The 15,811-nt window shown below is 44.2% G+C and overlaps 1 protein-coding gene across 1 annotated transcript in view; it reads left to right on the top strand.

Annotated features, from left to right (window-relative positions):
* The first annotated feature begins 150 nt into the window (after positions 1–150).
* LOC138284455 (fatty acid desaturase 2-like) overlaps positions 151–15,811 on the top strand; it is a 100,928-nt gene continuing 85,267 nt past the window's right edge. The window contains exon 1 of the mRNA XM_069223229.1: positions 151–529. Coding sequence (XP_069079330.1) covers positions 329–529 — 201 coding nt within the window. The 5' untranslated portion in view covers positions 151–328. The remainder of the gene's footprint in view (positions 530–15,811) is intronic.

Below are 15,811 nucleotides of genomic sequence, written 5' to 3'. Positions count from 1 at the left end.
TTGCACCCCCTCTTTCTCCTCCTTCGAATGATCTCTCGCAGCCAATGAGGAGGCCGTGGCCCTGGGCTCTGATAGGTGCAGGCGCTCTGCTGATCACCCTGGAAACTCCAACAGCGATGAATGGATGCAGGGAGGGGGAGAGATGCTGGGGGCTGGACCAGGGCGCCCAGGAGGGGCCGCCGGAGCATGGGAGACGCAGAGCGCCTTTAGGTGGCAGCTGGGCAGGTGGCGGGGAAAGTGGGGTAGGTGGAGGGGAGGAGGGACAAAGGAAGAAGGAGCAGAGGGCGCATAGTGCGAGGGAGCACCTGTCACGGGTGGCACAGTGGTCATGGGCATGGGGGGCGAACAGGAAGGGGGCGCTGGCCGGGCGTCCCCCACCTTCTATAGCTGGGACGAGATCCGGAAGCACGACCAAGTGAACGACCGGTGGCTGGTCATCGATCGGCGGGTGTACGACATCACCCAGTGGTCGCGGAGGCACCCTGGGGGCCCCCGGGTCATCGGACACTACGCGGGGGAGGACGCCACGGTAAGCAATGGAGGGTCCGCCGGGAAGGGGGTCTGGGGATTTCTGTGAGTGAGGTGAGGCCACGTATTACCGCTGCCAGGGGGCGATGGAGGGCGGCAGGGTGTTGAGCTGTGTGGGTTTGGCGCACTCCTTGGAATTAAAATGTGCAATTCACAGTAACATCAATAATGCAGTGCAAGGCTGTGGACCGTGCAGGGGAGTGTCGCGGTGCAGGTGTGTGTAGGTTTGTGCTTGGGAGGACAGTCGGAAAAGACGATACAACCACCAGACACCCCCGTGTCACCTAGTGTGGCACCAGCTCCCCAAAAGATTGACTTAAGTGCTAGTGATCCATTCTGAGCGTGTGAGGATTGTGTCACCCGGGCACAACTCTGCACAAAGCGTTCCACCCGCTCTTTGTGTCCTGTGTGAGTCCCTGTGACGGTCTGCATCTAAACCAGTGGCTTTCAAACTTTTTAACACCGCGCCTCTTAAGTGGGGAAAAAAAACATCGTCTCCCCCCCCCCCCCAACACACATTTTTCACAATTATTCTATTAAGCTGGCAGTGTTTAAATATGTCTAGACGTATTTAAATGTTGCAGTTAAGTTCTGTTACCTTTTAAAAACATAATCACTTTTTTTCTGCTCAAAACACATTTATCTGCATAACCCTTCTTTTGGACAGAGCCTGGCGGATTCCCCCTCCCCCCCCCCCCCCACACACCCCGTCACTTGAGGCAGCCCCCCAGTTTGAAGACCCCTGATCTAGACTGAGCGCCGAGAAACCCCTATGAGTAGCGGCATGCCTTACAAAATATATTTAGGCAAGCAATTGTAAATGCAGTAGTAATTCCGGTTGACACGTGCCCCTGTGACTGCACGTGAATAGGTGTGCTGCACCCGCGCGCCAGAGTGAATCTGTCCACCGACTGCTAACACTATAGCCGCTTGAGTACTCTCCGACTCTGGGGTCGTCTCTGGGCGTCTGTTGGTGTTTGTCTCAGACTATAAGTGTTTACACGAATGCTATGATGGCTCTGCAAGTGTGTGTACTCCCCCTCATATGCTTGTGTTGAGAGTGCAGTTGTGTGTTCTTGTGTCTGTATGATTCCCGAGTCTCTCTGGAAGTTTGCCTGCGGGCACATGGAAGGCTGGTCATACGGCCCTTAAGTGAGCGCTCTGCCTGCCTATCTGTGAGCTGTGGTACCGGTGATGCATGCATAGTGAAAGAGGTGCTATAAATGGGGCTTCGGGGAGCTTTGGAAATTAACAGTAGAATACACTGTGTAACGGGATCGCGGAGATGACAGAGCTGGGATATGAGTGAGTTGGTGCTATAGAGAAGCCAGGCCCTGGAGACGTCTATAAATAGCGCAACGAGAGAGGTATTACACGGGGCAGATGCAAAGCCTTGTAAAGGGGGCAGTGGGGGGACACGGCCTTCGTGAGATGGGAGGTGATTAGCGTTCTTCGCTTTAGACGCCCCCCGAGCTGCTGCAGATGGTGAGAAGGCCGGTGCCCGGCAGTAACCCCGTCTGGTGCAGGGAGGGCAGCTGTAAGAGTGTAGGGCCGAGAGCCACTGGCCACCACTGGTCCTGGGAACCCTGGGCCTAGCCTGAAGCACCCGGGCCAGTGGTCAGCCACGGACTCGCGCCAGTGCAGGGAGTGTAGGCAGTCACTAAAGTGTGTGGCTGGAAGCCAGGAGTCAGCTCAAGGCTGTTTATTGCTGGGAGAACCGGGCTAGTGGTGATGGGGAACCCGGGCATGAGTAGCCATGGAAGCCCGATGCCCTGCAGCAGAACCAAAGCTGAGAGCGCCGGTCTAGTTCGCGGCTACTCGGTGCTTAATTTGTAAATAGAAAAGTGCCGGTGCTCAGAGCTCTCCTCTGAAACACGCGACTGTCGCAGTTAAATGTGTGAGCCCGGAATGGGGAGGCAGCGTAATCCTGAAGCCACCTCGGTGCCTCTTTAATCCATTTAAAGCCACTTCCAGCGCTTCAGCTCACTCTTGCAGCTTTCTGCTTTCTCCCTTTGTGACGCTTTTTCGTTTTTCCCTTTCTCCGTCTTTCCCATATGTGTCTTTTGCTCGCAGCAAAGGCTTGAGGCAGAAGACTAAGCCCCGGCCCGCAAAAATAAGTGCCGGTGCTCAGCACCGGAAACAACAAGCACAAATTAAGCACTACTGCTTGGAGATCCAGGCCAGTGCAGGACCTGGGACCTTGTCCAGTGATGACCACTGCAAGGAGACACGGCCTATTTGAGGGTTTTGTGGAAACGGTTGTCACTTTCTGAGCTAGTGCTGTGGAGAACGGAGATGGAGGACTCGCGCCAAGGCTGGTGGTAGGAGTAGAACTCGGGACAGGGCCTGTTTAATGAACACGTAGAGCTCCTTCCAGAGCACAGCAGTGCAAACCAAACAGCCCGCTCAGAAGTTCCAGTGTGTGTTTAATGTACCCGCAGCTAAGGACTTGGAAGAAGCAAGCATGCACATGTTACGCACTTGCAAATACCTGTAGTTGGAAAAATGCAGGAACACTTCACACAGCCGCCCCCTCACTCATAGACATAGTTATACAGATGTACACGTGCTTATCTCACGTAAAGCACGCTGCTTCACGTGGGGTGAAAAAAGTAGGGGGGTCTCTGAAATGGCGTGACCAAAGGAGCATAACTAGGGATCCTTTCCAAGAGGCGTGGTCTAAGTAATTAAGGGAGTGGTTTAACCATGTAATCTGAAATCCTACATTTCACTCTGTGTGCCACCAGAACAGTGGGCCAGATGTAGCAACCCGTTTGCGAGTCGCAAACGGCGAAATTCGCCGTTTGCGAGTCGCAAACGTGGGTTTGGCATGCAGAAATGCATATTGCGAGTCGTTACCGACTCGCAATATGCATTTCCGACTCGCAAATAGGAAGTCCTATTCGTATTTGCGAGTAGCCATGCGATGCAATACCATTTGCGACCGCGTACGCGGTCGCAAATGGCATCGCAGTTACCATCCACTTCAAGTGGATGGTAACCCACTTGCAAATTGGAAGGGGTCCCCATGGGACCCCTTCCAGTTTGTGACTGGACCCCAAAATATTTTTTCAGGGCAGGGAAGTGGTCCCTTGGACCACTCCCTGCCCTGAAAAAATACCGAAACAAAAGGTTTCGTTTTTTTTTTGCAGTGCAGCTCGTTTTCCTGTCAGGAAAACGGGCTACACTTCAAAAAAAGAAAACTGCTTTATTTAAAAGCAGGTCGCGAACATGGAGGTCTGCTGACGTCAGCAGGCCTCCATGTTAGCGAGTGCCTATACTCGCTATGGGGCCGCAATTTGCGACCCACCTCATGAATATTCATGAGGTGGGTCATTGCGACCCCATTGCGAGTCGCAGTCGGTGTCTGAGACACCGTACTGCATAGCAAATTGCGACTTGCAAATTGCGAGTCGGATGGACTCGCAAATTGCAAGTCGCAATTTTGCTTTTTGCTACATCTGGCCCAGTATTCGGGCGCCTCTGGGAATGTTCAGTTATTGTGTCCGGACACAGAACACAGAAACGAGCATGTGCTTAAACTAGACAGACCTTAATGGCTTTGCCAATGACTGTTAGTATTATCAAATTATGAGTTACGATTTAGATTTTGTTGTGAATGAGTAGAATTGAAAATGTTTAAATTCTGATAATATGTCCAGTGAAATGAACATCACAGATGTCTGTGGAATGGCCTTCGGGGCGTCTCGCTCCCTCTTGAACTCACTCCACTTCCCTCTACACTACAGTCTTCCGCTCTCTTAGGCACTCGCTATTTCTCCCCACATATTTCTGAAATGCACATCTGCATCTCTCACTGGTCAGCTCTTTCCTCTTCAGCACGTCTTTGACTCGCTTCTTTTATACACACCATCTCCTGTCTCCTCCACCTCACTATTCCCCACATACAAAACCCACTTACTCACCTGTCAACGCTGAATTTTCTGTTCATTTGTTGCTGTCGATATTTTGACAGATGTAGACCTCTTCACAAGCATTTCCACCATTACAATTAGCTCATTTGTTATCCTCGCCCTGCTAAGAGGCCAAGGATTGGATGTGCACATAGTCCACTTACTTTTGTGACTGGCATTGTGAGAGAGACTCGGCCTTCACCCTCAGCCATAACAGGGGCACACCCTGACACCTGGAGCTCACTCAGTTCACGGAAAGCACTACACAAGAATTATATGTTGCTTGAAAAAGAACAGAAACGCATCACACGGAAAAAAACAAACCTTAGTAAATGCAAGATGAGGTCAAACGTGAAATGTAAACAGAGACTGCATTACTGACACAGAATACCTTGGGGTGTTTACATTCATGTACAGTCATTGCTGAGAATTAGTAAGTGTTTTGCCCGTAATGTGAAGATAAATATGGGTCTTGATATAGACTATTTTCAGGGCTTTAAAAGTGGGATGAAAACGGTGGTGGTCTATAAAATGGTCTTTTCAAATTAGGGTAACTCTGAATCCTTTCCAAGAGTGGTGGCCTATGTAATTAAGGGTGTGGCTTAAAACCTTTAAAATCTTGTGCTTTACAAAGGAAGCCATTTGGCTGGTATCCGAGCGCCTTTCTGTGAGACTTCAGTTACTGCAGCCCAGCATGCCACACAAAATACATGCATCTAAAACACGTCTGGCCTAGTAGATTTATAAATGCCTGCTCCCAGTATCAGATAAACAAGTAACAATGATAATGTTGTTAAAAATTAGAATTGAAAAGGTTTCAAACCTGAAAATGAGACGTTGCAGATCAGGGTGCTGACAACCAAGGCTGTATAGTGCTGGTTCCATCCTGTGTTCCTTTAATTCACCATTAGACAATCCTTGCTTCGCCATCTCACTCTCACGGGCCTTTTCATCTCTGCCTTCTCCTGAGCCACACTTTTTCTGTCTTTCTCTTCCTTTCCTCCTTTTGTGTTTTCCCTCTCTCGTTCTGGATCAAAGCCTGTTGTGAAAAAATAAGTGGTCCCCAAAACTGTGTGCTGGCAGCCCCACCTGCAATCACTGACTCGAATTATGCACTGTGAGGCTTACACACTCCTGGTGTGCGTGGAAAGAGTAGTGGTTTTGAGTGTCACTATTACTCCTATTCTTCCCTTCATACCACTTCCCTATACACGACATTTAGAAGCCTTTTCTCTGTATCTTTCTGAAATCCTCCATGTGCATGTTTCACACCTCACCTTTTCCCCCTTCTGCACCCTCTTTTCTCTCTCCCCTTCTGCAGAACTTTTTTGCATCACCTTCATTTTACCATTTCCCTCCCACATTCACCTGTAAGCACGCCATTTTCTTTTATGTTCTCCACGTCATTATTTGAAGACCATCCTCCTTCACACACTTTTGAATATAGCCGCAGTCACAATTCACACATATCACTTTTGCACTGCCTGCTCTGCGGAGGGGTCAACAGCGCGATTAGTGTGTATTCTGAACACTGAGAAAGTCGCGTTGCCTTCAGCCTCAGCTCCAGAGCTCTCAACTGTGGCTCACTATAGGCATCACTCACAACCAGAGCTCACAGACAACAGGGCCAGGTCTTGCCCTGAAATAGTGAGGAGAGTGACCTTCAGATCTTCCAATAATCACACTGGCAAACCCTGTTAAAATACATTGATACAGTAAGCAGGGCATTAAGGGGGCTCAAGGGGCAGCGGGGAAGGAGAGGAGCGAGGATTGTTGTGGGTGCTCAGTGGCAGAAAACACAATATATTGTAAAACAACCAACATTCTCGAATACCTTCAGAATAGATGTGTGTGTGTTTACCTGTGTGAAATCCAACACAGACCTGATCACACCAGACTGACAGCACCTTTACCCACTATTTACTTTAGAATCCCTTTATTAGGGGGTGTAACACCCCACACACCCCAATTGAAGCAACAACCGTAACAGACACACAGGAATGGCCCAGTTCACAGTATGCACAATACAAGACTAATATGTTGTATGAAAAAAGTACAGAAAGACAGCATCTTGGTAAGTAAATTAAGAAAAAACACGTCATAGATGAACAGGAGCTACTTCACTGACTTCGACTACTTTATTGGGTTTTACAGTCGTCGTTGAGAAATCGATCAGTATTTTCCTGTAAGTTACATCAATACAAAGCCCAGTGGGGACCCGTTTCAAAGTCACTTTTTAATTACTACACGATCTGAGACCCATAGGGACACATCCCATTTAAATCCCTGAAGTTGCTGTAATACGTCTGCAGACAGTGTAGCACAACCACATTGTGCTATAAACACACCCACACAGAGACAACACTCTTTGTAATAGGGGAATAAAACTAGCCAACAGCAGATTAGTTCTTGAAGTCTAAGGCCAGCTGTCCTTAGTGAGGTGAGTGCTGTATCCTAGTTTTCATCACCCTGTGTGTTTTTCGTTGAACTTTGACAGGTCTGTTCTCCAAGAAATAGGAGCTCCTAGATGAATATGTAACCCCAAACTCTCTAGTCACCTCTGGGTTGACAGGTGAATGTGCATATTAGAGAGAAGCTGCAACATAGGTCTCAGTGTATGCGTTGTGGGCTGTGAGCAGGGGAGGACTGATCATAACCAGTGCTTTAAATGGAAAAATAGAAGTGCAGGTACTCTCTATCAGAGTACCTGCTTGTTTCGGAGAAGTGCCGGTACTCTCCAATTAAAAGTATTACGTTTTTCTTGAGATAAGCCGGTACTCTCCCTCTCAAAATAAAAAAGTGCCGGTACTCAGTACCGGAGAGTACCGGCCCATTTAAAGCACTGATCATAACCTTAGTTGGTATAGTGCTGGTGGGCCAGGTATGAGGCAAGTCCCCTGCTGGTTTAAGGTCACTTGCTCTCCTAGTTCAGGATTGCTTCATTGCCGGTGTTTATGTCCCTCCTTTTGAGCATCGCTGAAGCAGAAAATATTTCTGAAGCTGCTTTCATTAGCACAGCACACTTGTGCTACTGCTTAACCCTCACATGTACCACGTAAACAGTCACTACCTCCTCAAAATCACTTCTGCTCAGCTCATGTTAATGGTGTGAGGGATAGCCACTGGGCCTAGTCATGGTTTCCCAGTCTGCCCAGATGGGGTCTCCTGCATCTTTGGGGCCTTCTCTGGCCTACCCTAGTATCTTTTAGGTTGTAAACAATGATATCTAACAACCCTTCTTTTGTCACTCTGTGACACCCTTCCCTCCTTAACAATACCCATTTCTGGGTCACAGCACCGATACCCCCTTTTTTGTGCAAATTTCAGGGCCTCTAAAGTGATATCAGATGAACTGAAATTCACAACTAAAGTTGGTCACAAATCTATACATTCAAGGAACTTGAAGCACACTGGGCTCTACAAGAAAGACAGCAAATAATTAGGTTTCAAACTATAAAGGTTTATTTAAGGTTAAAAGGTTTACAAAAGGCAAAATACATCGAGTTAGTATTAATCAGTAATCAAAATATGAATGCATCAATTAATATGAAGTTCCAATCCACTCAAAGTCATATAAGTAAGAGGACAAACTAGCATAGAGCCACCTCAAAGGGAAAGACATAGGTAAAGCAGTTATTTATTTAAGAGAGTGCTCTAAAGTAGAGGCGGGTGAGCCAACAAATTAATAGGGAGAGCAAGCAAGAGCCGAGCTTAGGGGTCTGGCTCAGATCTTTGAGCCCGTGCAAGAGCTGAACGCGAAAATGTTTGCTAAGTAAATCATACTACGAACACCATATGAAATATGATACTGTCTCTACAAAATTCAAAAAAGTGTATTTCTTTAACTTGTCGAAGCTTTGACATAACACATTATAGCAATGCACTGAAAAGTACTTATTAAAAGTGATAGTTTTTACACATGAACCATCAGTAAAATAAAAGGAAAAACAATTGTCATGTAAACCCTGTACATTGGCAATATGATCAAACAGCAACATAATAGTTTATTAAATCAAATACAAAACATTTTGTAACAACTGGTATTCTGAACTCCTATATTTGAAAGTGCTTCCATATGCAATAATGAAGAAAATGATTGTTTGTAAAATAAAATATGCTCCTAAGATCACACAAATTTAGAGGAGATAACACAATTTATCCAAATTTTCTTGTTTCACTTTGTACAAATCAGCCAGTAAATGAGCAGCTATTTGTCTTTCCTTAAGTTAAGGCTTTGCTTTTGCCTTGCATTTACTGCAGTTTTTATAATGCACAAATGAGACACAAAGGTATTGGAGCATTTGACATGAGCACCAGTTACATTTCCAAAGTCACATTAATTGTTTATAGGTGTAGGAAGATTAGGTAGTTTGCCCAGAATCACAGAATGTTGTGCCATCGTTGAGACTTGAACCTGGATACCTCTTCCAAAGTCAGCAGCTCTGGACGTTACACAACATCATGGGTAGAGGGTGAGCGACAGGTTAAAGCCACATGAAAGCTCAACTCGTTATGAGCTCGAGGATCCAGCAGGACCTCAAGATGAGCTAGAGTCAGGCTTCAGGCTCAAGCCTGGCTTGAGCTTTCAGTGGCCCTCCCACCTCTACTGGAAAGCTTCTACTCTGCTGTAAGCTGCATCAAAACCAGTTTAACTCTCTCTACTCATTCTGACCCTAATCTACATTGCACTACCTTAAATCACACAATTCTAACAGTTGATACTCCTACAGACAGTTCTCATGAAACAGTCCAATCAGGTTAAAGCAAAGTAATACAATCATATGTTCATTAGCTTCTCAGTACTCCTTAAAATACATCTTCTCTCTGTGTCCTTCAAACTTACATTATCTGTGACAAGATGAGATACAAGGGCCAGGTTGTAGGTGTCTTCTTGAATGCACTACCCATTAAAACATTTACAATGACACAAAGGTAAGAAAATATTTCCCATGAGTAAGAAAGCAAAAGAACATTGCATTCAATAATTACAACTACAGCTTAACCTAGGAATAACATTCAGATGTCACAAAGCAAGATGGCAGCCAATGTTTGCCATTTAAATTGCAGTCCTACATTAGTTTTGGTCAATGTAAATGTGAATAAAGCATAGATAACAACATAGGCTTGTTTATATGTTAATATTGATTTGATGGACAACGTTTAAGAACAAAAGCCTCACAACCACCTGACCTCTCCTGGTCTCCTTCTCCCTACATGCTGGTGACTAGCCACAGTGCACTATTGCTCCATACTGTGAGATACTAGGATGTCAGCGAAGAAAGCTCCATCTACTCAGCTCCTTCCTCAGTCTTGCCAGTTCAATTACTTTCTCATGGTCTATCTATTCCCTTTTTCGAGACACCATTAGGGGCATATTTAACACAAAATGATGCAGCGCTGTATGATAGGGAAAAGGCATGAATGTGCCGTACTTAACATTGTATGGCTCTTTCCTATCATTTCCCTGCACTAGTGCACATTGTGCTGCCTAGCGCCAATACAGGCATCCTTGCACCACAGTGCGAGGGATCCTGCATTGCAGACAGGATTGTTTCTGTGCAGGAAGGGACACCTTCATGCACAAAAACCATCCTGAGAGGCAGCAGCACACATAGAGGAAGTAAAGGAGAGAAATAAAGATATTTCTTCTCGTTATGCCTTACCTGGGGAGGCGTGGGATTTTGACACATTTGCAGGTCTGGCAGTAACAGTAAATCTGGGAATGCGCCAGAAACCATGGGTTAATGAGTGGGAACACCCATGCTCCACCTATGGCTCACCTTCCCAGGGCAGAGTAATGCAACACATGTGCTGCTTTGCGTTACTCTAGATTTATCAAGCCAGGCAAGGTCACATAAGGTGGCCTTCCATGGCTTGATAAATCTAAATGAAGAGCTGTATTGCATCTTTGTTAAATATGCTTTGAAGCAACATTAGAGTGGTACAAGGGACTATGAAAATAATGAATATAACTCTGTCATTTGTAAACTATTTTTTCTTTCTTTTGGAAAAAACATCTAATGTTACATTATTATGTTATGTGTATTTGTAATGTGCAATATCACCCGCAAAGGTATCCTGGTGCTGAGCAGTTGTATGTACCTAGCCCTGTTAGGAATGTTACTCTGTAACAATCTGGGCCAGTACCGAGTTAACAATTATCCTACCTCTTAGTTCACTAAAGGTTCATGCTTCACTATTATCACTTCCAGTAACACTATCCCTTTCAATAAAGTTGTTCTCAGTGCAGTGCTATAGTATGACGTGTTAAAGTGTCAAAACTTCCACATGTTAAAGAAATAAACGTTTTTGAATTTATAAGATATTTTATCCTATTTTACATGATGTTTGTTGTATGATTTACATAGAAAACATTTGTAGGGCTCTGCTCAAGCACAGGCTCTAAGATCCGAGCCAGACCCCTGGCTTGGCTCTGACTCGTCTCTCCTTGTTAATTTGTTGGCTCGTCCACCTCTAGGTGGAAGGAGATGTGACTATTCAGATAGGTGGGCCTAAGTCTTGTAGTGCCTTGAATGTGTGTGTGGGGCGTCTGAAATGAGCACACTTGTATATCAGGAGCCAGTGCAGGTGCCTGGTATTTTACATTAAAATGATCACCCACTGCCTCTATGTGCACAATCTGAATTTTTGCCCTAGGTAAATAGTATAACAATACCAAATGGGCAAACACACTTACAAACAGCTCGATTATTGATACTCAATGTACTCTACCATTCTGCTAGGTAATATACATAAACTGTAATAAACACTGATATAGCCACAGACAAACACTGTTATCCACAGGCACGCTGTAATGCGCAGATATGATGAAATATAGCCACTCTGGAAGTCACTACCCTCTTCCACTTACAATGCCATCGCCCTGGCTCACTCCTCATCCCTACTTCTCATCCATCATATATCATCCCTACTTCTCATCCATCATCCCTACTTCTCATCCATCATCCCTACTTCTCATCCCTACTTCTCATCCATCATCCCTACTTCTCATCCGTCATCCCTGCTTCTCTTCCATCATCCCTACTTCTCATTCATCATCCCTACTTCTCATCCATCATACATCATCCCTACTTGTCATCCATCATCCCTACTTCTTATCCATCATCCCTGCTTCTCTTCCATCATGCCTGCTTCTCTTCCATCACCCCTACTCATCCCTCATCCCTACTTCTCTTCCATCATCCCTACTTCTCATCCATCATCCCTACTTCTCTTCCATCACCCCTACTTCTCATCTATGTGTCTCATCCCTGCTTCTCATTCATCATCCCTACTTCTCATCCATCATACATCATCCCTAATTCTCCTCCATCATCTCTGCTTCTCATCTATCATATATCATCCCTACTTCTCATCCATCCTCCCTGCTTCTCATATATCATATATCATATATCATCCCTGCTTCTCTTCCATCATCCCTACTTCTCATCCATCATCCCTACTTCTCATCCATCATCCCCGCTTCTCTTTCATCATCCCTAATTCTCATCCATCATCCCTGCTTCTCATCCATATCCATCATCCCTGCTTCTCTTCCATCATCCCCACTTCTCATTCCTACTTCTAATCCATCGTCCATCATTCCTACTTCTCATGCCTCAGCCATCATCCCTACTCCTCATCCATCATCCCCACTCCTCATTCCTCATCTCTCAGTCATACCAAAACATTTTCAGTTTTGTGAAATACACCTTCACACTGATTGTTTGGGAACAGCCAATCAGAGTTATGAGAGAGAGCTGCATTCTATTTCACTGAAAAACAGCCTTGCGGGGGAAGAAGAGGGAGGGGAAATGCAACTGTGTGTTTGTTTCCAATGAATTGTCAATGAACTGTAGATGAACTGTATAACCCTTTCTCCAAGAGCTGATTTATGGCCCAAGCTGTGGGCTCTTTGTATTTCAGAAACCAACAGAGCTTTCTGCAGAGGCCTGTGTAAACAGAAAAACACTTAGTTAAATAAAATGAAATATTCTGCAGCCTTGAATTCACTGGAAACAAACCCACAGTTGCATTTCCTCTTCTCTGTCTTCACCCAGCACATGCAATGAGAAGGCTGTTTTTGAGTGAAATGGAATGCAGGCCTCTTCCGTAACTCTGACTGGCTGTTGCCAGCCAATCAGTGTGAAGGTGTGTTTCACAAAACTGAAAATGTGTTGGTATGACTGAGGGATGAGGAATGAGGAGAAAAAATATTTCTTGAACTCTTTCCTTTGTAAGAGTTTCACGCCCATGTCCTCTATGAGCTAACTTAATATTGTTGTGACAAATATCCTTAGGTGGAACCTCACATTTTTTTCCTTAATAACAAATCACTTCAAATTGAAACGGAGTCTTTAACCTTCCAGAAAACTTGCATAGATGAAGAAATATGTTTCTCAAAAGGCCACCCTTTGCTGTTAAATTCAGTTACTTTTTCTAATTCTTGCCCTTCTTTCATACACCTTTCCCATCCTCCATGGCTGCTACAACACACTCTTCCACAATCTCAGAAATAGCTTTGACAGATAAGCCAGGAAGCATTGAAAGGCAGTCAGCTACACAATTAATGGTATATTGTGATCATATATTCTGGCTAAAATTCTATTAATCATGAGGATACTCTACCCATCCCATTGCTATTGAGTAAAGCAAAAAGAAGTTTATGGTCTGTTTTAATGGTGAATTCCCTATGTCATAAGTAAGGGCCTGATTACGACCTTGGCGGAGGGGATTACTCTGTCACAAACGTGACGGATGTCTTGTCTGCCGTATTACAAGTGCCATAGGATATAATGGAACTTGTAATAATATATTGGGAGGAATATCTGTCATGTTTGTGACAGAGTAATCCCCTCAGCGAAGGTCGTAATCAGGCCCTAATTCTTGAAGTGTTCTACAGCCCACGTGCATGCTAATGCCTCTCTTTCAATTGTGGAATACTTTATTTAAGGAGATAACAAAAGCCACAGTATTTTCTGACAGCTGTCACGTCTGCGTAAGCATTGCCCTTAAGCCTTCAGAACTAGCATCAATGTAGGCACAACAACACAAATTATGATTGAAAGGGGCAAGAGGTGAAGCCTTGACAATGGAGTTTGTAAGTACATTAAATGCTTCTTGATGTTCCGTTAACCATGTGAATTGAACTCCTTTCTTAAGCAAGTCCTTTAGTGGTGATGCCAACTGAGAAAAATTGTATACAAATCTTGAATAAAACTCATATAAGCCTACATATGTTCTAAGTTGATCCTTATCCTTTGGCACACTCAATTTGTTAATGGTTTGAATTAAACATGGTTTGGGTGATATACCCCTGGCAGAAATTATGCGCCCCAAATATTCAACCTCTTCAGTTAAAAATTAGCATTTTTCTAGTTGTAAGGTCATCTTTTTATCTTGTAAAATATGTAACTATTTTGACAACTTTAAGTTATGAGATTCAATAGAATCAGCAAAAATAAGGATGCCATCTTAAAACGCCATGACACCATCCATGCTCCTGAAAAGATTGAACATCAATTTTTGGAACACGGACGTTGCTGATGCCAACCCAAAAGGCATGTACACATATCTAAATGCACCATCATGTGTTTTAAAGGTAGTAAGATGTCAGCAATTCTCCTCTAACATATCTGATGATATGCAGATTTGAGATCAAGTGAAGTGAAGTTCTTTGCACCTCCCAGTTGTCTTGTATTTCAGGTAAAAGATGACAATCAATAATGATTTGTTTATTTGATTATCTCAATCAGCAAACAGCCTAAAAGATCCAGATTTTTTCTTGACTACAACTATAGGAGACATCGATTCAGATGAGTCCATTGGTTCGACAACACCCTCCTCCAACAACTGTTGAAGTAAATGGCTCAATTCCTTTTCAACACTGAGTGGTACATCCCTGCGTTTGAGCCTGACCAATTATGCCCCTATTTTCAACTTAATTTCATGATCACCTCCAACGTTTTTCTAAAGTCATCTTTATATTGTGAAATTACTCCGTCAATACCTTGATGAATAGCCATACATACACCTGAACATCCGAAGATGGATCCAAAATGAGACCAGGATTTCCTCGATGTCTCCATCCCAACACATGTTGGCCATCCTTGACCACATACATTTTGCCTAAAATGGTGCGAGATCCTTATGGCACGGGATCCAGAAAATAACCTAAAATGTTAATAAGTGCTTGACTGTAATCATATGCCTTACTATCATTTTTTTGGGAATTTCTCTTGATCCAATGTTTCTTCAAGAAAGATTCCAACACCAGAGAGAATGGTTGTCCAGAATCCACAAGCATCATGGTGTTGACGCCATCAATGGCTACTATGCACTTTGGAGGTTTGGAAATATTGTCATCAACTTCAGTGGCTAATGTATTGCATACCATTACTTCAGGCTTGACAATCACAAACATTTCATTTCCAGTCTCATGAATGAGTTGACTACAGTCAGTTTTATTCTCCACAATGGTATTTATATTGTGTTGTGATCTACAAACAGATGAAAAATGGCCAATCTTTCCACATTTGAAGCATTCTTTAGATGTAGCAGGACACTTGGCTTTGTTAAAGTGTGTATTTGATCCACACCTTGAGCAGTTGGCTTTGTTACCAAATGCTTTATTGTTACCTCTAGTAAATTTGTTTTTGTTAACATTGTAAACAACAGCCACCTCAATTTGATTGTCTTTCTCGTCATTCAAGATCCTACATGACCTTATAGATTGCTGCTAAAGAATGGTTTTGCCTAATACTAAAGCATAGTTTTTTTTATAACCAAGTTTATTAAGTTTATCACTACACAGCATCATTCGCTGAGACGTAAAAACAGGTGACATAATCATTCTGACCCATAGCATCAAATGGTTACAATCCTGCACCACAGTTATACAGTTTACATTGGTAATATAATAAGCACACTATGTCCCCCATTTTTTCTCATGTAATCGGGGTCAGCACTGGGCCTCATAGATTGGCTGTTCCTGGTGCACACACCGATCAAATCTCTCTGCCATGTCACAAGGGTAGGAGGTCTAGGATGTTTCCAGTTATGTGCAATATTGTGTTCAGCAACCAAAGAAACCACCCTTATAAAAGTCTGCTCAGACCAGGATTCACCAATACCCTCCAGGGGAGCCAGGAGCACCTCCCAGGGAACCATCTCATTCCAATGCCCCAGGACCTTCGAAATACCACAGCTCACCCCACTCCAAAAGGGTGTTAAAGCCGGACATGACAAGACCATGTGGTAAAAATTGGTAGGAGTGGAGCAGCGTGGACATGCAGATTGGTCTGTATGGCTCATCCGCTGAGAGGATAAGTATGTTGCATGTAGATAATTAATCTGGACCATCTGTAGGG

This window comes from Pleurodeles waltl, chromosome 3_1, assembly GCF_031143425.1.
Source record: "Pleurodeles waltl isolate 20211129_DDA chromosome 3_1, aPleWal1.hap1.20221129, whole genome shotgun sequence".
Taxonomy (NCBI): Eukaryota; Metazoa; Chordata; class Amphibia; order Caudata; family Salamandridae; genus Pleurodeles; species Pleurodeles waltl.
This window is presented reverse-complemented; position numbering and strand designations above follow the sequence as displayed.